Source organism: Chenopodium quinoa, unplaced genomic scaffold, assembly GCF_001683475.1.
Source record: "Chenopodium quinoa cultivar QQ74 unplaced genomic scaffold, ASM168347v1, whole genome shotgun sequence".
Taxonomy (NCBI): Eukaryota; Viridiplantae; Streptophyta; class Magnoliopsida; order Caryophyllales; family Amaranthaceae; genus Chenopodium; species Chenopodium quinoa.
Genome location: NW_018742651.1, coordinates 4,406,862 through 4,434,131, shown reverse-complemented (window position 1 = coordinate 4,434,131; position 27,270 = coordinate 4,406,862). Strand labels below are relative to the sequence as shown.

Sequence of the window (27,270 nt, the reverse complement as noted above, 5' to 3'; positions counted from 1 at the left end):
ATTTATTATTTTTTTTTGGTGCAAATCAATAGTAAACTATATAACATCTACAAGTGAATAAAGGAGGTACACCAAGTCAGACACTACTTCTAATGTCATCCATGTCCCCAAAACTATACCCCTGTATCTATATCTGCCTCTATATTTTATTTTTTTCAATGTATTTACAATATACTTTTGGTATTTTTATAATGAATTTAAAATGTATCTAAATAAATATTACGAGTAGAAAAATAAGGCAAGACTATCAACTACTCCATAGCTACTAGCACATACAATAAGAAAGCAGCGAAAGTTCTATAAATTACTACTCATACTCATATAAAATTCTTATTACGGCAATAATAATATTTCAATGATCTTTCAGAATACTCTTGAAAAGATTAATTTTTTTGAGACAATCCATTATGGCCAATTCCATTATGTAATTACTTGGAATAATTGACGTACTCCTCTCAAATCATAATATTAAAAAATAACATCACATATAAAGTAGCTAGGAACCTATATTTAGACGGCAATAGTTTTACAATTATATTAAAAAAAAATAATAATAAAGGGTCATGGATATATAGTATCCATATAATTAGTTTCATCATGATCATTGAGCTCCGGAACATCATAGGAGTTTCTTGGTGTGGTCTTAAGTATAACCTTTCAATTTGACTTCAAAACATCATTGACATAAAATACTTGGTGAGCTTGTGTAGCTAAAATGTAAGGATCATTAGCTAACAACTTTGATGTATTAACGCTTATGAAGTCAAAACAATCTCTATTGATCCCTTGACCATGACTATGCACATCCCACCAGTCACATTTTAACAAAGTGACACAATTACCTCCAAGGTATTGAACTTCTATGATTTCTTGTAAGAGGCCGTAATAATCAAGAGTTGATGATCCACTTTCTCCGTTCACAACGATCCCACTATTTTTTGTTTCTCTTCCCCTTTCATTATCCTTTGTACGAAACATAAATCCATTAACCATGTAGCCATTTACAGAAATCACTGCACGATCGGGACCTTGTGCTAATGCTCTTAAGTTAGTAGTAGCACTTGGATGATTATCCTTTGACAAATTTGTCACCTATAAGATTGATAAAATATATAACTTAGAAGATTATCAAAAAATGATGTTAAAAAAATATTTAACCATAATGTATTAGCTACTTGTCAATTGTGTTTGCATGAAACTTTATTTAAATCAACTATCAATTTTTTTATTTAATAATCATGGCAATCTTTTCACTGTAGTGTGCACTAATTCAATGAATGTACTCGTGTTTTAACTTGCACCAAAAAAAGTAACAAAATATCAACAAAAAAATAGAGAGACAAATAGCAAACAAAAAAAAGAAGAAAGAGAATCAGTAGTAACTAATACAAGTCAGGTAAGTCAAGCTATCTCCAACAAGAACAATGAATAATTAGAATAGGAGCCCTATATAAGCATATGGCTAAACAATATACACTCCACAAATACATAAAAGACAATTTTATGACATTTAAGGTTTCTTAATATGTCAAATAGACAAAATTAATCCAGTAATTAAAATATTATTTGGTTTAAATAATTTTACAAGGTTTTGATTTATTGTAATGATTTTATTCATGCACATACTTACCGTAGTTTATCACTTTGATTTCTAATAGTTTTTCTTCTTTAGCTCCAATATGTCAAGATCAGGAGGAAAGGCTCCTTCAAAAGAAAACTACATAGCTCAAAATGAGTATGAAATACAAAGACTCAGGACAATTGAAGCTAACAAGACGAGGATGAAGACTTTGGGCATAAAGCGCATTGCCGCTTCTTTCACAAGTTTAGTAGATAGCTCAAAAGTTAAGAAAAGTAAACAAAAGTGTAATGCATCTCTTGAGAAAGATAGTGATTATGTACCCGATGAGAATGAGGAAGTTGAATATGAGAAAGAAACTCACAATGTGACTTCAAATAAGAAGGTATTGACTTATTTTTCGTAAAGTTTTTCTTGGATACTATCTAAAAATCATGCATTATCTTATATTTGGTTACCTACTCTTTATTATAAAAAATTCCAGGTTAAAATTAATGAGAACAAAGAAAGGGATCGAAGGAGCAATCTCATTCCACCAATGTCAATTGCTAGGTTATTAAGATCAAATAAAAAAAGACAGGCAAGACAAGGAAATAAAAACGCTGATAAAACCGGAAGAGGTATACAAGGAAATATTCATGTGATTTCTCAATTTTGGCATATTCTACTAACTTGCCCCAAAATGTACTTGATATAGGACGAGATGAAGCGCAACACTCTGAAAATAATAATGATAATGATTTGCAAGGTCGAGAAGGTGATAACAGTTTGGATCAAACAAGAGATGATATTACTTTAAAAGGACAAGAAGATTTCAACAATGCAGACATGATTAGAAGTTATGATGATGAAATACCTATAAATGAAGGAGAAGACAACAATGGTTTTATTTGTTATTTATTCAATGGTTTTTATTTACAATGCACGAATTAATACATTTCATAATGTTTTTATATTATAGGAACTAAAAAAAAGAGAAAAACTTATAAGACTAACAATCCTAGAGACCCTACAAGAAATCTTCAAATGGAAAAAATGAGACCTGGTGAGAAAAAAAAAAGTGGATTTTAACATAAAAGGTCAGCCAATTGGTGTGAATAGGGCATGTTTGGCAAATTATTGTGGTGCTCTTGTACGAGATCCTCTTAACGATCCACTTTATGAGGTGAAAGTATTTTCATAGATTTCGAAAGAAAATAAGGAGAAGATGTGGCAACTTGTTCTAGTATATTTTTTTTTTTTTTTTAATTTTATACCTTGATACAAATAGATTATGTTTTTCTTGCAATTTTTTTTGTTTTTTTTTTTTTTTTTTTTGTTTTTTTTTTTTTTGGGGCACTAATAACTACATTTCTATGTATTGTAAAGGAAAAATTTGATATAGGACTTGAGGATGAAAAGGGACGTGAAAAGAAGTTAAAAGAAAGAAAAAAGTTTATCATGGAATCTTTGAATAAGAAGTATAGGAATTATCGCGCAAGATTGAAGAATACTTATTATGATACAGTTGGTACAAATGAAGATCGACTTAAAGAGGAAAATATGCCTCCAAATGTTGATGAAAATGACTGGAAATGACTTGTTGAATATTTTGGGTCAACAGAATTTAAGGTATAGTATAATGTTATCATATATTTCTTTCTTTCTTTTTTAGTTTTGGACATTAATTATATATTACTTTTCATATTTTAAAGGCCATAAGTAAAAGAAATGCTGACAATCCATCTTACCAAGATGCTGGACATACTGCTGGGACAAAGAGTTTTGCTCAAAAAGCCGAAGACATGGTAAACTCTTTCCTTTTTTTTTTTTTTTTTTTTTTTTTTTTGCAAAAAAAAAAAAGTAATTTTATGATGTAACTTTTTATGATATCAGTTCAATCGTGACAAAGTAGTGCCAAGCATGTTGGATTTATACGAGGAAACTCATTCTAAAAGTGATAAAGCACCTATCACTGAAGTGGCAAAAGAAACCATGGTAAGAATTTACGTAGTAGTAAGAATAATATTGAAAAATCATACTATATCTATAATGTATTACAAAAGCTAATGAACAAATCCTATCAATAAATTAATCCATCGTATTTTTGTTTTTTATTCCTATATTATTAAAGGTATTCTGAAAGTTAATTGTGGAGGTGGTATATGTGTTGTGATTGAAATGATGTTGGAGTTGTTTTATGTTTATTGTGTGACAGCAGGTTGAAATGATTATATTAAAGTTGGTTTTCAGTCATATTATAAGGGAAATGCTGTCCAAATTTATGTAGAAGTAAAGATACATTTTATTTGTTATTAGTTAAAAAGACTTGTGGCCTTTATTCTCTCTGTAGGATCAATCTAGTATATAATTAATTGATTTCATTTGTAATTATTAGTGTTTTTAGTTTTTCCCCTTTTGATTAATCTTGCATTTAATTTTTTTTATACAGTAAAAAATTAAAGATCTCCTTATGCAACGTGAGGCATGATAAATAGACATGACCGATGACGAAATCTATGCAAAAGTTAAGCCCATTGGTAAACGTGGTCGTTATCGTGGCAAGGGAGTCAGTCCTTCTATTACATCATTATATGGGACATTTAGTGAAGGAGAAAAGTTACACAAAGAAGCCGATGAAGCAAAGAATGAGGCAATAGAGGCTAAACAAGAGGCAAAAGAAGCTAATGTGAAAAATAAAGCCCTAGCTAAAAAGATGAGAGGCCTTCAGAATGAAATGGAGTTCATGAAAGATTTCATGGGGAATATTTTGAACCATCTAGGCTATGATTTGTCTGAAATAAATATGGATGAGGTATATTTCATTATTTAATACTATTATATGATTATTGGATTAAATTTAAAAAATAGTTTTTGTTTGTCATTGCATACTAATTATGAAAATATAGGTTAATGATAACGAGGATGACGATGAGGAAGATAATGAAAATGACGATGACAATGAAGAGGATGATGAAATTCAAGTAGATGAAGAGTAGTAGTAACATTTATTTTCATTCATTGTAAGTTCTAGTGAACTAAATTTTTTAATCTTTCTTTGGATGTGATAACATTTAATTATGATCATTTATAGCTTTGTTTTATTAATTTTTTATTTTATGAATTAGTGATCTATACTTATTTAAATCTAATTTTTTCATCATTGTAACAAATATTTAATTTCATACTTTTCAATGACAGGAAATTATATAATGAAGATGGCTAGAGATAGAATTGGAAGAAATTGAAGAAAATAATTTTGTTTTCAAGCTTAAAGTTTTAGATAGAAAACTCTTTTGTATTCATATTATCCAAATTTATTTTAAATTATTTTGAAGTTAAGTAGTTTAGTAACTTAAATAAATATTTTTGGATCAATAATGTAATGACTATTAAATTATTAATAATGTCATTTTTGTTTGATTTAATGAAATCAACTTGCTTTACATATGTTATATTGACATGATGATAAATCTTTTAAAATGATTTTGCCTATAAATGTACAAAAAAAATTATATCATGACATAAAAAATTCTTGTAATATAAATTTCTAAACATTTCTAATTAATATATTAGAGGCATATATAATGTTCTTTTGCCTCTAAAAACCTTTTATGTCAAATTTCTAATTTGCATCTAAATATCATTAGCATTAATATACAAAATTGCATCTAATTATATTTTGAGACAAAACTATATGAATGCTTCTAAATGTATATGGTATGTAGAAGCAAATAGATATAATGCCTCTAAATATATTTTGAGGCAAAATTATAAGGTTGCCTCTAAATATATATGGTATTTAGAAGCAAATTTTCATAATGCCTTTAAATATATTTAGGGGCAAGATTATATGGCTGCCTCCAAATATATTTAGGGGCAAGATTATACAATTGCCTCTAAATATATTTAGGGGCAAGATTATATAGTTGCTTCTAAATATACGGGTTTTTAGAAGCAATGCATTGTATTGCCTCTAAAAGAGGCTTCAGAGGCCACCATCAATTAGCGACGAAATTTTTAGAGGCACTTGATTAATTATCTCTAAAAGTTATTAGAGGCAACATCATTATTATTAGAGGCATTTTTTACTTGCTTCTATAAGTAATTTTTTTGTAGTGTATGATTATAATTCAAGTGATCGCCAATAATAGATTTATTTGTGCATTAAATTCAACCAACATAGATTAAACAGGTTTAGGGTTAATCCTATTGATTGCATGTTAGTACCTTCATCCCCGAACCCTTATTTGGTTCAAGACCTTATGGAGTTGACGATCTCTTGGATCGTTAAGGGGTGTAACCTTCACCCTGTGAACGGTTTACAAGTTCCTAAAACTTGTTGGCGACTCTTTTGCTCTATCTTCTTCCCTTTTGGACGCCACCGTACTTTAGTGTACGATCACAGTGGGGTTCAAGCTAGGGGTTAACGCTTGAAATTATTCCCTACAATTTCCAAAAGGAACGAATAAAGATTCGACTTCTTCTTGACTTGAACTTGTTCTCGCTTAGTTCTCCCGCGAATATTGGCTAAGGGATGGTAAACGAACCACCTACAAGACCAAAATCAAAGATTGATAAGAACAAAGAAAATATTTGATGTTCTAAATCAACTTTGAAAATAAAATCACTGCAATGATCTTTACAAACGTTTAGACATTAGGTAAGATTATTAAACCTTAAACACAATAATTGTTTTTGGTTTGTAAACAAGAAAAGAACTAACTTGCTTTCTTGAACATGACTTTAACTTAAATGAAAAAGCCATGTCATTGTCCTATATATCTAAAAAAACAAAAATAGGATACATACATAGGTCCATCCCAATATCATGATTATTCGAATGGCCTAAACAATAGCAAGTCATTAGAACTATCCCAAAGTGGGGGCTCCAATACTTGTGAAATAGCAAGAATGCGCATAACCCGACACATGAGGGCTCCAATATCAATAAAAAAATAAAATGAGATATTCATGTCATTCGAGCTACTTTCGAGAATCGCCTAAACTACAAATGGTTTACGTAGAACTTGAGCCTTACAATTTTCAAATGCATCACAATGATTTAATAATGATTTTGTTCCTTTGAAAACTAAGTTTACAATTGAACTTGGACATGAAACAAGTTACATATTCGAGCCATTTTCAAGTTCAACTTCAAGAACTAATCTTAGTGCATAATTGTTGTTTCAATACCTCAATTTACTCTAGAGATTAGAGAGTATGACTAGTAAAGAACAAAGAAACAAAATAATGATACATAAAAAAAATACTTGCTCGTACGAAATTTTAGTACTCAATCATTCATCATGAAAATTGTATCAAGACAAACAATTTCATGAGTTAGAATGTAAACAAAATAATCCTAAATTCTAAGTTAAGGAGTCTTCATTCTAAATTATTCTCCACTAGAATTTCTCAAGGAGGATAACATCTACTTTCTCGAGCTTCAAAAAGTGACAAAATTTGAACTCAAAAGAAAGAATTCAAAAGTAGCAAGAATAGACGAAAAATTTGAACAACATTTCATTTTTCCTCTTACTTGTTCTAATGAATGACCAATATCACTAGACCTAGCAAATTTATTTGTTAAAACTATGAATGGTCAAAAAACTATTTAAACACACTAGTTTAATCGTTTCCAAGATCCTAGTTGTTATCATAAAAAGACGAAACATAAGATTTTTAGATCCATTTCAAGCAACATGAAAGGGTCTAATTATTAAAAACAAACAAGTCATCAAAGTCACCCAACATTGGGGGGCTACAATGTTCGAAAACATAAAATGGGGGCTCAAAAGCCCGAAATATAGCCAAACTACTCTAGTTCGATGATGTCTTCAAGAATTTCCTAAACTAACTAGTTTTGTGCAAATTTTGAGATCACAGTTTTATAAGTGAATAATAATAACCGTCGGTTATTTTTATCATTGATAAAACCAGTTTAGAAACTTACGCATGAAAAAATAATAATAATAAACATGAGTCGCAAGAACAAATTCATGCTATTATAAAAGTTCAAAATATTATTTATAATTTTAATGCATAATTGTTGTTCTAAACACTTTAATTTACATTAAAATTAACAAGTATAGTCTATATAAGCAAAAAAAAAAACACAAATAAAGTTCAAGCGCAAAGTCAAAATTAGAATGAACAAAAAAAAAACACACATATATGCTTGACATGCTCATACAGGATCAATAATTTACAACTTCGCATGAAATTTGTTACAATATATTCCTTCAAACAGCGACAAACAAACAAATTCATGGAAACAAGCCGAATAAAAAATACACAAGTTCGAAATTTGGGGTTTAATGATTCGAAAATCTCCCAAAATTCAGCCAAAAGAAAACGAACTTTAGCGAAAACTTACATTGGATAATGGCAAAAATGAATAAGGACAAGATCTACTTCCTTTAGCTTTGAAAAAAAATAAAATCCGAGCTCTTTAGAGAAAGAAAGAAGCGAAATCATGAAGGAAGGAGAGAGAGAACAAAATGAAAAATCGCGCTGCGCGATTTTCTTTTTGCTGAACTAAGTGTCACGCGCAACTGAATCAGTTGCGCGTGATAGACCAGCGCAACTCAGAATGATGCGCACGCCTGGCCAGCGCGACCTACTGAGTTGCGCGCGGATACTGGTCACTAAAATGACCGATATCTGGATTTTAATCCGTTTGATCATTTTTTTCAACGGTTTTGCTCGTTATTAGACGTAATGGCGCGCAAAATATCAAAATCCTTTTTATTTGCTTTGCATTTGTAGTTTATTTTCTTCTTTGATAGTTTTTGCATCATATTGCATGCACACCGTGCTTTGTGCCTTCCCCAAGCATACATTTTGAACGTTTTTCGTAAGCGTGCCTTAAGACGTTCCGTGGTGGTGCTTTACGTAAAAGCATCTATAGATAGGTTTGTCATTTTACTGTACTGACGTTATAAGTGTCCGGGTTTTTTTCCTTTTCATGTCCGACGCAAAAGGAAGGCGTTTTCATGCAGCGTAAAAATGCAAATGGCGTAGCATACAACGTAAAATTGTACGGCGTAGGTGTTGCGTAAAATTTCACCTCAGCCCAAACTTTGCGAGATCTACCTCTTGGAACTAAAAGGTAGACTATTACTGTAGGCGTTAGCTCACGAGTCGACAGGCGCGCCAAACCTTCAGGAACAGGCACTTCTTGAATAGAAGAAAATACGGTAGTTAGTGAACTTACTAACTTACCATACAGTTAGGGTGTCCGTCCACCCCCTTTATAAAGAGTGACGAGACAATGTCGCACCCATGTAGTCACGTGCCCCCAGTCCTGAGACACGTGTACTCATCTTGTGGACAAAACTGCTGAGAGAGTTGCTGACTTTCTTCCCTCTCACTGGATTTGGATATATGCCTCTAGTCTTGAGACATGTATTTCTATCTTTTGGACATCCGGTTCGAATACCGGACCTGGCTCGAATGTCGGACCCTTTTCGGTTCAAATATCAAAAATCCCTTTTCATTATTTTTACTTTGTTAAAGTCAGACTAAAGTTTCAATGACATACCGAGGGACTTTAGACCAACGATGACATGATTGAGAGGAAATCATCCCCTTTTATTCTTTTTAAAACTGATTTCTTCTCATGACCTGACATCACCCAGAATACTTTTACTTGTAAGAACGTTCTACAATTGCAAAGGATCAATCTAGATTCTTTTAGCGCGTTAAGACTAGGAAGGACTTTTTCTAGCCTTAATAGCTACTTGTTTCAAACACTTAGCGAACCAAGGATTGTTTCGACATCCTTAAACATTACTGAAAGATTCTCTATTCTTAGGGAACTTCACAGAATGAGTCTTGGATTTATTTCCTTGACTACTTTGATCATCGTCTATTCTAGACTCGATCAAAGTGGGGGCTAACTGTAGACACCTACTTTTGGCCTCTTGTCCTAAAAGGAAGTGCAATGATGTTACAAAAATCCGTTATTCATGCTAGATCAAAGTTGAAATGTTTATGGACTATGAAAAGAATTATGAAGTAATTTAAAACCCATATTTGAGACCAAGTTATCTTAGAGCCTTTTCTGATTAATAATTAGGCCTAAAATGTGTTCATACATGTTTAAACTTGATTAATAACGGACCCAAATGCGTCAAATGCATTGATTAGATCCAATGGAACCTACATTGTTTGAAAACCGAGCCAAAAAGGTAAACCAACCATAAAATTCACATAAAATTCCTATACATATGGATAGCCCTTTCAAAGAGATTTCCAACGGTATATTATAAGCCAAATGCCGAGCCAAAACGAAGAAGTTATGATCAAAACACTAAACCGGACCCTGAAACCGACACCCTTGCACTCCAACGGCCATAACTTTTTATCCATAATATATTTTGACCTAATTCTAATGTCATTGGAAATTATAAATTCAGAGATTTCCAATGATATCTCACATGTCTTAATCCGACTCCGCAATCAAAAGTTATGGAAGTTTTAAAACGCGTTTTCGTATAAGGCAAACCGCAAACCAGCGCGACTCATTGAGATGTGCGCGGCACCCTAGCGTGACTCTGAGAGTTGCGCGCGCCACCTGACGGAGCGGCTCTAAAACCCTTAACCTAGATCCCTACGTCTATAAATAGGGGTCTTCATTCAGCATTACAGGGACCAAAAAATTTAGAATTGAAACCCTAGTATTCTCAAAACCCTAATCTCTCAACTGCTCTTACTATCATACTACTTTTTCTTCTCTCTTCCCAAATTCTTTCAACCCCTAATTGAATCCATTGAATTCCTTGGAGGTACAATGACGAAAAAAAGTCCATAAACACATTAAACGAAGATTTAACATAAAAGAAGAACGATTAGTTTCCTGAGCACTTAGATAAATCACTTTTCTTTTATTGTTTAAATAAATTTAATTGATTAATTATGAAATTGTGAAAAAGGAAGAGCTAGTAGAGGCCGTACTAGGGCTAGAATAGCGATTTCTCCCTAAAAGGAACGTTATTTTAGTACCCTCGCTCCCGAACTCATTTCTGGTTATGTAGACCAATTTGGGCATGGGTAAACTTATGATTCGTGATAATTATTCCATGAACTCCACATGGAAGAAAGGCATGAACGAGGTTTATGAGTTTTCCTAAAACTCATTGGCGACTCCTACTTGTTTCTTAAAAAAAACGTGATGAGAGTATCATTTCTAATTCAAGGTCTCCCAAACTGTCAGGAATTCAAATCCTAATACACCCTAACAAGTGTAAAGTCCTAGGCTTTTAAGCGGCCATGGGAATTTAAGGAGAGTACCCCTTACGATGGGATCACCCTCCTTACAGTGGCGACTCAGCTGGGAACTTAGAGGTTACATGATTAGTTCGTAGTTATGGTTCAAGGTTTCCAACACTAGGTTGCCTATGGATTGTAACGAGAACTAACTTGGATAATCTCTAGTTAGAGAGCGAGACTCGAACGCATAATATCTTCCTTTTTCACAAAAGTAAAAACCAAACAAGCAACATTGCATCATGCATAAGTATAGCACACTTAAATAGGGGTGTCATAATTCGGATAAAAACCGAAATCCAATCCAATCCAAACTGAATTATCGATTCGGATTGGATCCAAACTTTAAATCGGATCGGATCGGATTTAGATTTTTTGGAAATTCGGATTTTCGGATTGGATCGGATTGACCCAAATTGGATCCAATCCAAATCGAAAACCAAATTGTAAAATTAAGTTTGTATAAATATGGATTTATGTATATTTTGAAGTTTAGCTCAAATACTTACTGCTACATAAAATAAATTAGAGAGACTTTGTATTAATTAATTAATGACTTAACGTTGAACTATTTATTTTAATCATGATTTTGAAGACTTTTATTTATAGTAAAGCTTTATTTTTATCATTGTATTAGGCGCTAAAAAATAATGTATTATAATTCGGATTTTCGGATCGGATCCAAATAACCGAATTTTAATTCGGATTGGATCGGGATTGGATCAAGAGAAAGGATCGGATCGGATTAGAAAATTGAAAACCGAATTATATTTCGGATTGGATTGGATTTGGACTAAATCCAAACCGAAAACCGAACGGACACCCCTACACTTAAACACTGGGGATTGGCTCATTGACTAGGGACTGCACACACTAGGCTTCTATCCCGAAATCAATAACAATCATCCCACCCATATCCCCAACAAAATGTTGGGAGGGCGATGTCGTAAGTCAACTCGTTGAGGGATTGATTTGTGCGTCGTTTCTTAAGATATGGTACCATGGACACCCAAGCCCTTTTTTACCTTAGAATGGCAATACATGAATCTTGACTTGTGGCATGCTTATGTGCTTATGTGACTACATGAATATGTGCTTCGTGTCTAATCTAACTAATTCCAACTTGTTACCAAGAGATATTAAAAAAAATTCGCAATAAAAAAATTATAGTTCAACAAAAAAAAAAAAAAAAAAAAATTGTCAAACCTACCAGGTGGCACACGCAACTGTCAAAGTTGTGCGCGCCCTCCAAGCGCAAGTTCAGAAGTTGCGCGCGGCACCCCTGCGCAACACTGTATCTTGTGCGCGCCCACTGTTCAACGTTGACTTTGACTCGTTACGAGCAATATCATACGGAGAAAGCGATACTACCGCTTCAAGGTTAATCGTTTAGTAGGTGCTAAAAATAACTCTTTGGCTAACAACGTTTCCTAACTTTTACTTTAATTGTCTTATTTATCGTTCTCCTTGCGTTTACAAAAAAAAAATCTACACTTCGATTTCAAAAAAAAAAAAAAAAAAAACGCATGTGGCAATGCTACTCTAGAAGTTGCACTTTCCACCTTAGCGCAAGACGGAAAATTGCACGCGATACTATTTTGATTATAATGATAATCGAACTAATGACATTACTTCTTATGATGTTCGTCATTAGAAGTTCGCATCCCTTAATAGGACGTCATCAATATGTTTATTCTTAAACGTGCCTATTTTCGTGTTCATCATTTTTTTTAGTGGTAATTAGTCAACCTTGATTTAAGAGTATTAACCTCTTCTATTGCTTAAAAAGAAAATCCCGAGAACTTTACTCGGGATGATTGCCTCACACACAAAAAAAAAATGTCGTTCTTAATAAAAAGAGAGAGAGAGAATGATAAAAAAAATTATTCCCAAAAAAACAAAAAAGAGAGAGAAAATAATGAATGATAAAACCGAGAAAATGATTATTTCTTGGATTTTACATTCGGAGGCCATCATTCTTTTTAAGCAAATAGTAACATATTATCCTTTAAAGATGAGCAATATGAGAATCATAATTAAAAAAAAAAAAAAAAAACAATATTGATCTCTATTGTGATCTAAATTATCAACGAATACTATAGTATTCGATCAATTTAAGGAGTGTGTTCGATTCGATTAATATTCCTGAAAATTTGATGAGCAATTTCAATCCAACTTTCTTTTCTTTCTCTTCTACCTTTTTCGAAAACAATTCATTTAAAGTAAAATCCTTAGATGATTACCTTGTTGAAGTCAACACAAATCATGACATTCCATTAATGATTGTTCGTGAATTTTTTTACATTCTTCATCAACAAACTTGCTTAAAGTGAATTCGTATTACAAGGATAAAAAAAGGTAAACCAAGCATTTTTACTCTAGTTCATTGTTTGAATGCTTGGCAGAAAAGGTTTAAGTGAACGTGCTCAATTTCTTCTGACACACATTACTAGGTCATATTCCACATTCGCATACTAGTCCAATCATGGGTGACAAAGCAGCATTGCAGAAACTTAGACATGAACTCTAAAACCTAAAGGCCCTACGAGAAGAAGAAGCTCAATCAAAGGCTCATAAAAAAAGCAAAGAAAGAAAAAGAAAACATTATACAAGAAAAAGCAAGACCGAAAAGCTAGAGGCCTTGGAGAAACTTGTCCTTTGAGCTTGCTCAGGGACTAAGTACTTCAATTATGAGCTTGCACCACAACCTAGTGGCAAGACTCTCCCAGAAAAGTTCTTGACTACAGATTTGCCAACCTTTAAGATTACATACAATCCTAGGACTCACTTAATGAGCTTTATTGGAATTATGGCATTGAAAGGGGTTGAGCAAAGCCTATATGCATGTACTTTTCCTCTTTCATTGGACCCAACTGCTAGATCATGGTTTTATAACCTCGATACAAAACAAATTTCCGCTTGTAGTGACATTGTAAAAGAGTTTTTAACCCAATATGGAGATAACATCCAACGGTATATTATAATCCCAAAAACGAAGAAGTTATGATCAAAACACTAAACCGGGCTCTTAAACCGACACCCTTGCACTCCAAAGGCCATAACTTTTTATCCATAACATATTTTGACCTAATTCTAATGGCATTGAAAAGTAGACATTCAGATCTTTCCAATGATATCTTACACGCCTTAATCCGACTCTGCAATGAAAAGTTATGGAAGTTTAAAAAAAAGCGTTTTCGTATAAGGCAAACCGCAAACCAGCGCAACTCAATCAGTTGCGCGCGCGACTCATTGAGATGCGTGCGGCACCCCAGTGTGACTCTGAGAGTTGCGCGCCACTCTGAGAGTTGCGCGCCACTCCGAGAGTTGCGCGCGCCACCTGACGGCGCGGCTCTAAAACCCTAAACCTAAATCCCTACGCCTATAAATAGGGGTCTTCTTTCAGCATTGCGGGGACCGAAAAATTTAGAATTGAAACCCTAGTATTCTCAAAACCCTAATCTCTCAACTTCTATTACTATCATACTACTTTTTCTACTCTCTTCCCAAATACTTTCAACCCCTAATTGAGTCCATTGAAGTCCTTGGAGGTACAAAGACAAAAGAAAGTCCATAAACATATTAAACGAAGATTTAACATAAAAGAAGAACGGTTAGTTTCCTGAGCACTTAGATAAATCACTTTTCTTTTATTGTTTAAATAACTTTAATTGATTAATTAGTGTTGTTTGATCACTTTAAACATACTATTAATTAATTAATTCACATAGTACTCTTTCGTTAATCAAGACTAGAATTTGAATAATTAATTTTTGCTTTATCATTTAAGACAAGGCGAATCTTGTTCATTTATTGTTCTTTCACGAATATTATTAAATAAGAATAACGACTTTTGCAATGTAATTCCTATGTGATTAATGCATGTAAATAAAATCAACTAACTTAGTCTTTAGGTATCACGTTGCATATATTGTTTGGTAATGAAATTGTGAAAAAGGAAGAGCTAGTAGAGGCCGTACTAGGGCTAGAATAGCGATTCCTCCCTAAAAGGAACGTTATTTTAGTACCCTCGCTCCCGAACTCATTTCTGGTTTATGTAGACCAATTTGGGCATGGGTAAACTTATGATTTGTGCTAATTATTCCATGAATTCCACATGGAAGAAAGACATGAACGAGGTTTATGAGTTTTCCTAAAACTCATTGGCGACTCCTACTTGTTTCTTACAAAAAAGCGTGATGGGAGTATCATTTCTAATTCAAGGTCTCCCAAACAGTCAGGAATTCAAATCCTAATACACCGTAGCAAGTTTAAAGCCCTAGACTTTTAAGCGACCATGGGCATTTAAGGAGAGTACCCCTTACGATGGGATCACCCTCCTTACACACTACATTGCTTCGCAAGCAACGTCTACGCATACCCCTAATTACACGACGCATGCACCAAGTCCCAAGCGATGCACCATGTGCTCGTGCCCCACATACCCGCGCCACAGCAGCCCTATGCAACACAGCATAAACGCACGCACGCACATGGTAGCGTGCTGCTGCTTGCGGCCGTGCGCACCAGCCACGCCACGGCTGCACGCACAGGGCATGGCACCCCCATTGGCAGCCACATGCGGGCTGCTATGCAGCCCGGCTAGCCAAGGGCGCTCATGCCTTGTTTTGCGTGCCATTAGCCTCAGGATTTGATCTCAAATTTTGCGTGACTTTCGTAATTAATTCTACATTAATTTTAGAACTAATTTAATGAGCAAAATTAAAAATTTAAACAAGTCTAACTTAAATAAAAAATTTTAAAAAGTGCATGTAACCAAAATAATTCCCAAGAACCATTCTTTAATTAAATTGGATTAACTTGGTGCAACAAAAATAATAGGACCAATACTCACTATTAATTTAATTAATTTAAATTAACTTTGAGTTTTTGACAAAATAAGAGGAAGTTGAAAAAATGAACATAAATTCAATAAAGATTCCAACTTTAATACTTGTGAATCCTTGAACAATTATATCTTCTAATATAAAGATAAACAATTTTTCTATCACAAAGTTTTAAACTTTATGATTCCAATCAACTAAAAAATGATTAAATCAATAAAGTTTAATAAAAATTCATGGAATTTAGTAATATAAAGTTTCAATCACTTAACATAATTAAAGATTGAATCTTTAATACTTGGAAGCCTCAAAGAACAACAATTTCACACTTAATGCAATTAGTTTGCAATTATGTGAAAAAATAAAACCAAGCATTCAAGTACAAATTACTACAAAGTAATCATGCCTAAAGAGGTTTAAAATTGCATATAAAATATGTATTGAACCAATTACATAACCACCATAAATATGCAATTAATTTTCAAGGTTAGAAAGACTTAAAAAATTTCGTAAAAACGAAAAAAAAACCCTCGAAAATAGCATTTATGATCGTTTTTTTGGCTAAAAAACCGCCCCCTGGAAGAAAAAAACCATTTCCAGAACACATTTTCCACCCAAAATTCACTATTTTTGGGTCAAAATCTGGGTTCGGAGCTAAAGGTAGCTTAAATACGAGGTTAAATTAGATAATACGAGCTACTAATCTAATTAGCAACTTAAACCAGAAAAATTAAGCCATAAAAATCATCTTGAAAAATATTATGATTTTAAAATTAAACGAGCGTGGCTCCGATACCGCTGTTGGGGTTTGGTAAGTCCACTTACCGCGGAAACGACCCCGAACCAAAGAACCCCTCGCAATTAATAAAACCATAAAGCATAAAAAATAAATATAAAAGGATAAAATCGAAATTTACCTTTGACGCGTGCTTCGCCCGACCTAATGGGCTCTTACGTGAAAGCTTTAGCTCCGAAAATACCTAGCCTCCAACGATATCCACCCACAAAGGACGAACACCGACTTTTAGGTCTGCTACCTTGGAGTTAGCAAGGTCCGACCAAATCCCAAGCGATTAAATGAGTTCAAAGGTTTTCACAATGGTGATGTCTTTTTCAACTCTCACTCAAGTGATTTTCCCAATACCCCAACTTGGGTATTTATTGGGAAAACAAGAGAGTGAAAAGGTTCTCCCATCAATGTGGGAGAATTTGATTTTTCCATTTTATTTTAAAGCTAAAATAAAGTAAATAATCAAACTAGTAATAAATCAACAAGTGGCAAGCTCATGAGAGAGGTTAGGTGAGGACCATTTGGAGGCGAGGGGGGACCAAACTTGCTCCCCACTCCCTCTCCAAAAACCGGCCAACACACCCCTCAAACCTCCTCTCAAATTACTTTACATGGCACCACACTTGGGCACCAAGGCACCTAAGGTGGGCTGCCACGTGCGGCTGCCACCAGGCCCAGCACAAGCGTGCGGGCTGCTAGGCGCTGCTGGCCAGCAAGCCCAGCACAACTTGTGCGGCCTACTCGTGCTCTCAGCCAGCAAGCCACGCATCAAGGATGCGGGCTGCTGTTGAGAGTTGATGCTCCTTGCGCGCGTTGGCCAGCGCTGCTAGCATTGGTGCGCTAGCACGCAGCAGCCAGCCTAGGCTCGGCTTTGTGCGCATGCTAGCCACCATGCTATATTAAATTCCCCTAGCACTCGGTTTTCTCGGGGCATTCCGATGCTAGGGGAATTTTGGTCTTGTTGATTTATTATTTTCATGTCTCGTCTTTTATTATTTTGACTCGACTTCCGACGCTCGGTTTCGACGCTCTAAGCTCGAATTTCCGACGTCTAAATATTTAATACTCGGGCGACAAATTAATTTCTTTCGAATTAATTCGTCGAGTCGGTTCGTATATTTGCTAGGGTGTGACCCGAAGGGTTCAGTCAAGATTAAGATGTAATATTAATTATACATTAATATTACTGGTTGGAAGCAGCCTCCGCCCAGGCGTTCCGATCACTTGACCTTACTGAATATATTAGCTTTCTAATAATGCTGAACCCGCTATCAGAATAATACACTTGTTCGAAGGACACCATTTCTTTCAAATTTCTCGTCTTATTTTAATTTGAGCAATCATCATAATGGTATTATTGTTGGTAGTGGTCATTCAATTCCAATTTGTGGTTATGGTAATACTACTTTACCATCCCCAATTCCTCCTTTGTCCTTCTCTAACGTCCTTCATGCCCCAAACTCATTAAAAATCTAATTTCTGTTCGTAAATTTACAACTGAAAATTATGTGTCTATTGATTTTAACCCTTATGGTTTTTCTGTGAAGGATTATTGGACGGGGATGCCAAAAATGAGATGTGATTTCCAAGGGGACCTTTATCCACTCACTACTATGTTCTTCTCCATCAACCTTTACTGCTTTAGCTTCTTCCTTTTAGCATGATCGATTGGGACATCCAGGATCTTCTGTTTTAAAGACTCTTAGTAAAAATAAAAACATTGAATGCACTCACTCCTCTAGCTCAAGTGTTTGCCATTCTTGTGTAATAGGAAAGCATATTAAATTGTCATTTATTTCTTCTACTTCTACTACTATGCCTTTTGATATTGTTCATAGTGATCTTTGGTCATCACCTGTTTTGAGCTCATCGGGCCATCGATATTATATGCTTATTTTGGATGATTATTCTAAGTTTTTGTGGACATTCCCATTAGCTAAGAAATCGGATGTTTATGATAAAGTTTTGGCTTTTCAAGCATTAATTAGAACCCAATTTGAACGACCTATTAAAACATTTCAATGTGATAATGCGAGGGAGTATGATAATGGACCTTTTTGGGCTTTGTGTGAGTCTAATGATAATGTCTTTCTTGTCCACATACTTCAACACAAAATGGGAAGGGGCGAGCACAAAATTAGATCATTGATTAATATTATTCGCACTCTTCTTGAACATGCATCTTTACTTCCATCATTTTGGCATCATGCATTATAAATGGCTACTTATCTTCATAATATACTTCCGAGTAAATTACTAGAGTGTAAGTCTCCTCTTGAGGTTCTATATCAAAAGAAACCGTCTTATTCTCATCTCCGTGTTTTTGGTTGCTTGTGTTACCCCTTGTTTCCGTCCACTACTATTAATAAACTCCAAGCCCGTTCTACACCATGTGTCTTCTTGGGGTTCCCGTCCAATCATAGGGGTTACAATTTCATAAGTCGCCATGTTGTGTATGATGAATCGGTTTTTTCTTTTGCCAAGTTGCATTCCCCCCACGTCTTACTCCTATGACTTCTTGGATAAGGGTCTTTATCCCTCTATTCTTCACCATGTGCAAAGCATGGCTGGGAAACCCACTCAACCGGCCCAATCCCCACCTAGGCAGGCTGCCCCACCTAGCCCACCTTCGGTTTCTCCCCCCTACTCTGGCTGCGTGTCTCAACATCACCCTCCATCCCAAACCGCACCTCTTCTCCTCTTACCAGCCCAGACTGTGGCCCATCTCCCTCTCCTAGAATGGAGGCTTCTATTGGGCAGATAGATCACAAGCGAACCGTGAGCTTGTTCAATCAGCCACGACCCACTTGCAGTCTACCCATACAGTCAGCCAAAGTGTTCCTATCTCCTTTTCAAGCCCACAAATTCCATCTTCCAATCCTATTCCTCCTTCTATTGTCACAAGAAGCAAAAATGGTATTATTAAACCTAATCCAAAATATAAAAATTTAATTGTTATGGTTTCAAATGTTACAAAATCCCATCTCCCTCGTAACCCCAGTTCTGCTCTTCGTGACCCGAATTGGAAAATGGCTATGGATGATGAATTTAATGCTCTTATTAATAATAAGACATGGGAGTTGGTGCCCCATCCACCTGATGTTAATGTTATTCGTTCTATGTTGATTTTTACTCATAAGGTGAAATCTGACGGTTTTATTTTGAGAGACATAAAATCCGTCTTGTAGGTGATGGCAAAACACTGGTTGGCATTGATTGTGGTGAGACTTTTAGTCCGGTGGTCGAACTGGCTACCATCCGTACTATTCTTAGCTTGGCTTTATCTTAATCTTGGCAAATTCATCAACTTGATGTGCAGAATGATTTTTTACATGGTGAGCTTAAAGAGACTGTCTATGTGCATCAACCTCTTGGTTTCCGTGATCGAACTCACCCTGATTATATGTGTTTACCACGGAAGTCATTATATGGTCTTAAATGGGCACCCAGAGCTTGGTACAAGAGGTTTGCTGATTTTGTTGCTTTTATTGGTTTTACTACTAGTAGGAGTGACACTTCTCTTTTTATTTACCGTGTTGGTAAGGATGTGGCTTATTTGATGCTATATGTTGATGATATTATTCTTACCACTTCTAATGATGCTCTACGGCGATCTATTATGTTCCGTCTTAGCTCAGAGTTTTCTATGAAGGACTTTAGTCCTCTTGATTATTTTCTTGGTATTATTGTGACAAGGCATAAAGGTGGATTATTTTTGTCACAACAAAGATATGCTGAGGAAATCATTGACAGGGCAGGGAGGAACTCGTGTAAGCCTTCGGCTACTCCAGTTGAAGTTAAGCCAAAGATCAGTGCTTCGGATTCCCCATTTGCAGATCTGACGCTATACCGCAGCCTTGGTGGGGCGCTACAATATCGCACTTTTAGAAGGCCGGATACATCTTATCCGTGCAACAGGTTTGCTTGCATATGCACGACCCGAAGGGCACTCATATGGCAGATCTTAAACGTATCACTCGATACGTACAAGGTACTCTTGAGCACAGTTTACATCTATATCCATCATCTAATTCTTCTCTTATTTCTTATACTGATGCTAATTGGGGTGGGTGTCCCGATACGAGACGCTCTAAGTCCGAATATTGTGTATTTTTGGGTGATAATTTGATTTCTTGGTCCTCTAAATGCCAAGATACTCTTTCTAAGTTTAGTGTAGAGGCAGAGTACCGGGGAGTTGCTAATGTGGTTTCTGAGTCATGCTGGATTCGGAATTTGTTATTGGAGCTACATTGTCCGATTAAAAAGGATACATTGGTGTATTTTGACAATGTGAGTGCTATTTCACTACTAGAAAACAGGCAAATAACGACGGATTAGTTCCGACGGGCCTAGAAATCCGTCAAAAATGTCGAAATTTTCGACGGATTTCTATTCTGTCGGTTATTTTCGACGGATTAACCTATTTCGTCAGAAATCCGTCGCAAATTTCCGACCAAATAAAAATTCGTCAGAAGATATGTACTTTCCGACGGATTTTTCCGTCGAAAACTACCTTTTTCGACTGATTTTTATTCCGTTGGAAATTTACGACGGATTTCCGACGGAATTTAATTTTTAAAAAAAATTACAAACCCTAAATAACCTATTCGCCGCTCCTCCTTCTTTCCTCTTCTTTATTTCTCTTTCTTTCCTCTTCTCTCTTCTATCTCCTCTTCCCTCTCCTTCTCTCTCCTCTTCGTTCTCCTTCTCTTTTCCTCTGCCATTATTTTCTTCTCTTTCACATTATATTTCATCTTCTCTTCTTTCCCCTCTAACTACCACCTCACATCTCCCACCACCACCGCAACATCGTCATCAACAACATCTTCTATTTCATCGACAGCAACATTTTCTCTTCTTTCGTTCTACTCCTCTTTCGTTCCCCATCTCCACCAATATTTCAGACATTAATGGTTTTTTTGGTCAAATTCAACCATAAAAAGTCTAGATCTAAAGTTTTTGTGGTCGAATTTGGCCTATTTAAACCAAATTCGGTAATTCAAAGCCAATTTCGAGTATTAAGGTATGTTTTTCGACTCTTTAAATATTTTTTTTTGTTTTTTTTAATTTTTTTTTTACGATTGGTGGCACCGTGGTGGGTGTGGATAAGGTGACTGGTTCCATGGTGTGGTGGTTTGTTTTTTGTGTTTTCAGCTTTAATTTTTTTTTAATTTTTTTTTATATTTTCGGTTATCTAGTGTGTGAGTGAGTTTGGGTGAGTTCGATTAGAGGGTGTGAGTTTGGGTGGGTTCAATTAGGTTGGTGGGTGGGTTCGATTAGGTTGGTGGGTGGGTTCGATTAGGGGGTCGGTAAAGGTGGATCTGGGTGGTTTTAGGTGGGTGGGTTGGTTACAGTGGATCTGGGTTTGGGTTTGGGTGTGGGTTAGGTGAAGTGGGGTGGTGGGTTTGGTTAAGGTGTAGTGGGGTTGTGGGTTTGGTAAAGGTGAAGTAGTGGGAGCTGGTGGGTCGTTTAGGGTGGGGTAGACAACGACGTTTTGGGTGGTTGGAGGTGGTGAACGTCGTATCGGTGGTGGCGCGGCGTTTTTTTAAATGCATAAAATAACTTTCCAACTAAATTCCCGCCGGAAGTTTTTGACCGGATTTACTATTTCGTCATAAACTTTCAACGGACTTTTTCGGTGCCGAAACATATCAAACAACGGAAAATTTCGTCGGAAATTCCGTCGAAACAGTGTTTCCGACGGAATTTTACATCGGAAGTGTCTTTTTTCCTACAAACCGTTTTCCGACAACCACTTCCGACGGAATTCCGTCGTAAACCCCTTTTCCGACGGATTTTAGGGTGTTTCTTACGAAAATTTTTCATCGGAAATGAGCTGTTTTCTAGTAGTTTTTATCTTTTGGGTAATCCGGTACATCAGCAACGGACCAAGCATATTGAGATGGACATACTTTTTGTTCATGAAAAGGTGGCTAGAAGTGAAGTCCGAGTCATCCATGTTCCCTCTAGGCATCAAATTGCGGACATCTTCACTAAGGGACTCCCACGGGTACTTTTTGAGGATTTCAGAGATAGTCTAAGTGTTCGTTCTCCTCTCGCTTTGACTACGGGGGTGTGTTAAGATATATTACTCATAATATATCTTTTACTTTGTATATATTTAGTTTCCTGATTTGTAGCTTAGAATATTTGATGTATATCCCTTAGCTTAATTAGTGGCTTGACTTTACCTTGTATATTGTATATATTGACAGTAAGTGGAATGAAATACTCACGGAAAAGATTTCTTTCAGTTGGTATAAAACCGTGCTTAAAAAGTACCACTTATTTTAGTAACCCATAGTAAGTGTTTATTACTCGTAGAAGTGTAGTACTAACAAATGCTATAAGTTAATAAACATCTTGGATGATCTTAAGATGATAACATGTAAGCACAACTTAATATCAATAGACACACAAATTATTATTTAGTGGACGCTATTAGAGTCATCAAAGATTCAAGTTAGTAGCGGCTTAGAAATCCTCTTTGATTCAAATAATATTGTATCCAAGTAATCCAACACAAGAGATGGACATATATAGTGATAGAGTATATAACATATTCCTGGACCTCAACCATCAGCTTAAGCTTTTCGTTGAGTTGTTCTTCCAATATAGTATTAGAGCCAGCATGACACAAAGGTCACGGGTTCGAATCTCATCCGCCCCTTTTTTCAAAGTTGAATATTAAACACTGGGCATGATGGGGCTCATGCTACATCCACATTTCAAACCCAACGGGCTTTCATGTGAGGGGAGTGATAGTATCACGGTCTGGGAGTTTGAGCCCCAAAACGTGTGGCGCGCTCTAGCCTTTTGGCAGCAAGAACGCTAGCCTTGTGCGGAAGAGGGGCGTGTGAGCATAGAGCAACACCAGCGGCAATTGAATCTCAAGAACACTCTCGTCTATTTGTGCGACAAAGTGCTGATGGTCGAGGCTTGTGATGACCGATACTTCAAGGTGAGCACAGGTAGTGGATTTAAACCACGTGTCCTTAATGCATCAAGTTGGTTTGGAGAAGAGCTATTATGTAAGTAAGACACAATATATATAAAGGTCTAACAACAAAGAAGCACAAAAGCAAGGCAACACTTGGTAGAAGGCTTAAGATTTCATTTCAATCATTCACCCTCTAAAGAACTTTAATTTGATTACAAGGAGAATCCCTAGTGAACACTGCACTAACAATAACACAATAATGGGATCTCAGGCATAGAAAACAAAAAGTAAACTTTAGGAAAGCATGTAAAGGGCCTCTAATACATCAAATGGAGTCGAATTCTAACAGATAGAGTATATAACATATTCCTAAGCATTAACCATCAACTTAACCTTTTGGTTGAGTTGGTCCTTCAACAGTTAGATCAAAAGTGTATAGAGTTGTATTTTTTCATAGGAAAAAAAAGTGTTATTATTACCTCTTAAGTTTTTGAGAAGTTAAAGTGGATCTTTAATATAAGAATTATACTACTTATGTTAAGGCACACTAAAGACACAAATTATTGATTAAGGTTGACTTTCATTAAGTTATAGCAAGACGGGTTAAATTAATCGTTATACTACCATCTTCTTAACATAAAATTTACCCTTAAAAAACATTTGTAATGTATTAGATTAGCCATATTAGCCTTCATAACATGTATCCAAAAGAAAGTACCCATTGAAATATATCAAACTCGTTACAATTTAATAGTTTCCCTTTCAAGGGATTAAAGTTAATATAAAAATTAGAGAAATTCTCATTGGTAGCTATGTGAAATTGCACATTCTGAATGGTAACAAAAATTTTTACTAATTCTTTAAAATAGTATTACTTTTGATAAGTTTCTCTAATATGACAATGTATTTGTAATTAACAACTAATTAGCTTAATTAAACAAGAATTAAGATAATTAATAACTATATAAAAAAAATGAAAAAAAAAAAAAAAAAAAAAACAGCCACCCCAGCCAGGTAGCCACCCTGCTCCCTACCCCGGCCATCCCCACCGGCGTCGTACTACCCCTAAATCTGCTTGAGTGGCGCCGACGACATCCCACCTTGACCCCGACCATAAAACCACCTTCCTTTTCCCCTGAACCACCTTCCCCTAATAGCTTGAAGAATTAACCTCCGATAGCAATGGTGGAACGTTTGCATCGATTTTCGGCACATAGAAAGATCGTGTGAACTCCCCTTTCTACTTCAAGATCGACGCATGCCGCCATGAAGATCACTGCTCTAAACTCCATAATTGACCCACTATATCTTCTCCTCTCCAAAATGTATCAGCATTCCAACATGATTGCTCCTAGTATCGACGTCAAAGTCAGCCAATTTTCGCCGAAACTCTGCAATTTCATTTTGAGGATTTATTGAAGATAAATTTGAGGAACTCAGCAAATTCGGCAAAATTGAAACCCTAAATGTGTGTGATAATCTTGATGACCATGAGATTGGGAATGTTTGTTTATGTGCATTTTGTGAGAAGAATCAATCAGAGGGGGGAAAGTGGTTTAGAGGTCAGGGTTGAGGTGGGTGTTGCTGGCGCCGTGCACTCGGCAGGGATAATGCGGTGTTGGTAGAGGTAGTTAGGGTGGGGAGCAGGGTGGCTGGTTTTTTTGAAGCTTTTTATTAATGTTTATTATTAACTGAATTCTTTTTTAATTATGTTAATTACAAATACATTGTCAGGTAAGAGAAACTTATCAAAAGTAAGGAATTTCAAAAAAAAAAAAAAAAAAAAAAAAAATTTGTTACCATTGAGAATGTGCAATTTTACATGGCTACCAATGAGATTTTCGTTAAAAATTAAAGTTCTCCTCAAATAAATTGACGGTCTTATTATACAATTGACATAAATCCGCCTTACAAGACTTACTTTATTATATATACACTTGGTTAATATGATAGATATAATTGCTAACTAGTGTATGACCCAGGCATTGCCCCCATGCATGATGTAACTTTAAGTAATTTTTTTTTTTTAATAAATTTTGAATTTTTTTAGCGTTAATACTTTAGAATATAATGTTGAATATCATAGAGAATAAAAAGAGTAATTTGAGTCTCTTTTGTTTTTAGTGTGGATGTAATTTATTTATTATACATTTAAATACATTTATGTGAATGAATAGACCATAAATTATTGTTAGTTAAGATGGCAAGACATGTGATATTCATTCCATGAGGTTAGGAGTTCAATAAAACTCATTCTATGTATTTTTTATAAACGTTGCCATGGATATTGAGTGGTGACATGGTGCACGTGGTACATAGGTCTCATTCTATTCACCTTATTTTTAAATAATTTTGAGAAAACTAAGCTCATTTGTAAGCTTTAGATAAGTTTATGAAAATAATTTTAATAGATCATGATCATAAGTTTATTGATGATTACTCAAGGATCAATTTACAATTAAAATAAAGTCTAATAAGATGTTGTAACACAGATTTAAGAAATAACAAATATTGAATGTAGAATTAACAAGAAAAATACATACACACAGATTTACATGGCTCACTAATAGTGCATTGGCTATGTCCACAGATAGACAAGAGCAATAGGTTTAATGATCTTGGGAAAAAAGGATTGATTGTCTCTCATATTTCTAATGTTATCTCTCTCGGATTTCACATATGAGAAATACTCAAATTTTTAATGTTATCTCTCTTAAAACTCACATATAAATTATACACAAAAGACTATCGGATTTCTTAATAATCAATCAATTGATGACTATTACGGCTAGGAAATAACCTAGAGGTACTTATAATAACCGATAGACTAGTCATAATAGACCTTTTTTTTAATAGTATTCTGAAGGAATTATGTCTTCGCCAAATGCAATTACTAGATGTATCAAGAATCACTATTATGGAGATATTTAGTTCATTCTTTTGGGTCGTCATTATGTGTTGTTATATATGATAAATTATCTTTGGGAAAGTCAAATATTCCCAAAGCCCAATAGAATAAATCCTTTAAGGTCACACATAAGGCTATTGGATTGCAATAAGTCTATTGTGCACCCTAGTCCATCTAGGATAGCTGGACCACAAACGATTGTTCAGATTTTATTACCAAATGTTCAAAAGTATGGATGTGGTGCAGTGTTCGGATTTTTGTACTAAATGTTCAAAATTTGCAATTGTTCAGATTTTTTTACAAAATGTTTAATAGTACAAGCATACATTAAGATTGTTCAGATATTTTTACTAAATGTTCAAAATTTGCGAGGTTCAGATTTTTTTTACTTAATGTCCATATTTTGCAATTGTCCAGATTTTTTTACTAAATGTTCAAAAGTATAGGCGTGGTCATTGCGATTGTTCAGATATTTTAACTAAATGTTCAAAATTTGCGATGTTCGGATTTTTTTACTAAATGTTCAAAATTTGCAATTGTTCATATCTTTTTACTGAATGTTCAAAAGTAAAGGCGTGGTATATTGCGAATGTTCAGATATTTTCACTAAATGTTCAAAAATTTTGATGTTCAGATTTTTTTTTAATGTTCAAAATTTGCAATTGTTCAGATTTTGTTTACTAAATGTTCAAAAGTATCAGGTAATTGATCATAATAGATACGAATTGATTGATCGAATTAACTTCAACAAATTCAATTGATATTAGAACAATGATTTCATCTACAAATTCATCTTAAAATCAAAAAAATACATACAAATTAATGAGAACTATAAAAACAATCAGGTAATCGATTACGAATTGTAATCAATCAAATTAGCTTTCACAAATTCAATTGATATTAAAACAATTATTTCATCCACAAATTCATCTCAAAATTAAATCAAAAAATAAATTA

The 27,270-nt window shown here is 34.8% G+C and overlaps 2 protein-coding genes across 5 annotated transcripts; both read left to right on the top strand.

Moving 5' to 3' along the window:
* The first annotated feature begins 1,662 nt into the window (after window positions 1–1,662).
* LOC110722150 lies at window positions 1,663–4,046 on the top strand. Of its 4 annotated transcripts, XR_002511547.1 has the most exons (6): window positions 1,663–1,964; window positions 2,064–2,462; window positions 2,541–3,190; window positions 3,274–3,366; window positions 3,455–3,556; window positions 4,011–4,046. XR_002511547.1 is itself a non-coding variant. In XM_021901410.1 (2 exons), exons 1-2 carry the CDS (start codon window positions 1,680–1,682, stop codon window positions 2,274–2,276), a joined length of 498 nt encoding a protein of 165 aa, XP_021757102.1. In that variant the 5' UTR covers window positions 1,663–1,679; the 3' UTR covers window positions 2,277–2,463. The 4 variants fall into 4 exon arrangements, 1 of the variants encoding a protein (XP_021757102.1); XR_002511548.1 differs by having other exon boundaries at window positions 2,541–3,366; window positions 3,474–3,556; XR_002511546.1 differs by having other exon boundaries at window positions 2,541–3,366.
* Window positions 4,047–19,422: 15,376 nt separating this feature from the next.
* Window positions 19,423–20,803, top strand: LOC110722187 (uncharacterized mitochondrial protein AtMg00810-like). The gene is made up of 3 exons (XM_021901454.1): window positions 19,423–19,605; window positions 19,785–20,383; window positions 20,473–20,803. Exons 1-3 carry the CDS (start codon window positions 19,423–19,425, stop codon window positions 20,801–20,803), a joined length of 1,113 nt encoding a protein of 370 aa, XP_021757146.1.
* The last annotated feature ends 6,467 nt before the right edge of the window (window positions 20,804–27,270 follow it).

Coding starts and splice junctions, on each gene's coding strand:
- LOC110722150 (XM_021901410.1), top strand. CDS start 1,680: ATGTCAAGATCAGGAGGAAAGGCTCCTTCAAAAGAAAACTACATAGCT. Junction 1,965..2,063: donor ATGTGACTTCAAATAAGAAG/GTATTGACTTAT, acceptor AAAAAATTCCAG/GTTAAAATTAATGAGAACAA.
- LOC110722187 (XM_021901454.1), top strand. CDS start 19,423: ATGGTTTCAAATGTTACAAAATCCCATCTCCCTCGTAACCCCAGTTCT. Junction 19,606..19,784: donor TGTTGATTTTTACTCATAAG/GTGAAATCTGAC, acceptor CTTGATGTGCAG/AATGATTTTTTACATGGTGA. Junction 20,384..20,472: donor ACATCTTATCCGTGCAACAG/GTTTGCTTGCAT, acceptor TCTTGAGCACAG/TTTACATCTATATCCATCAT.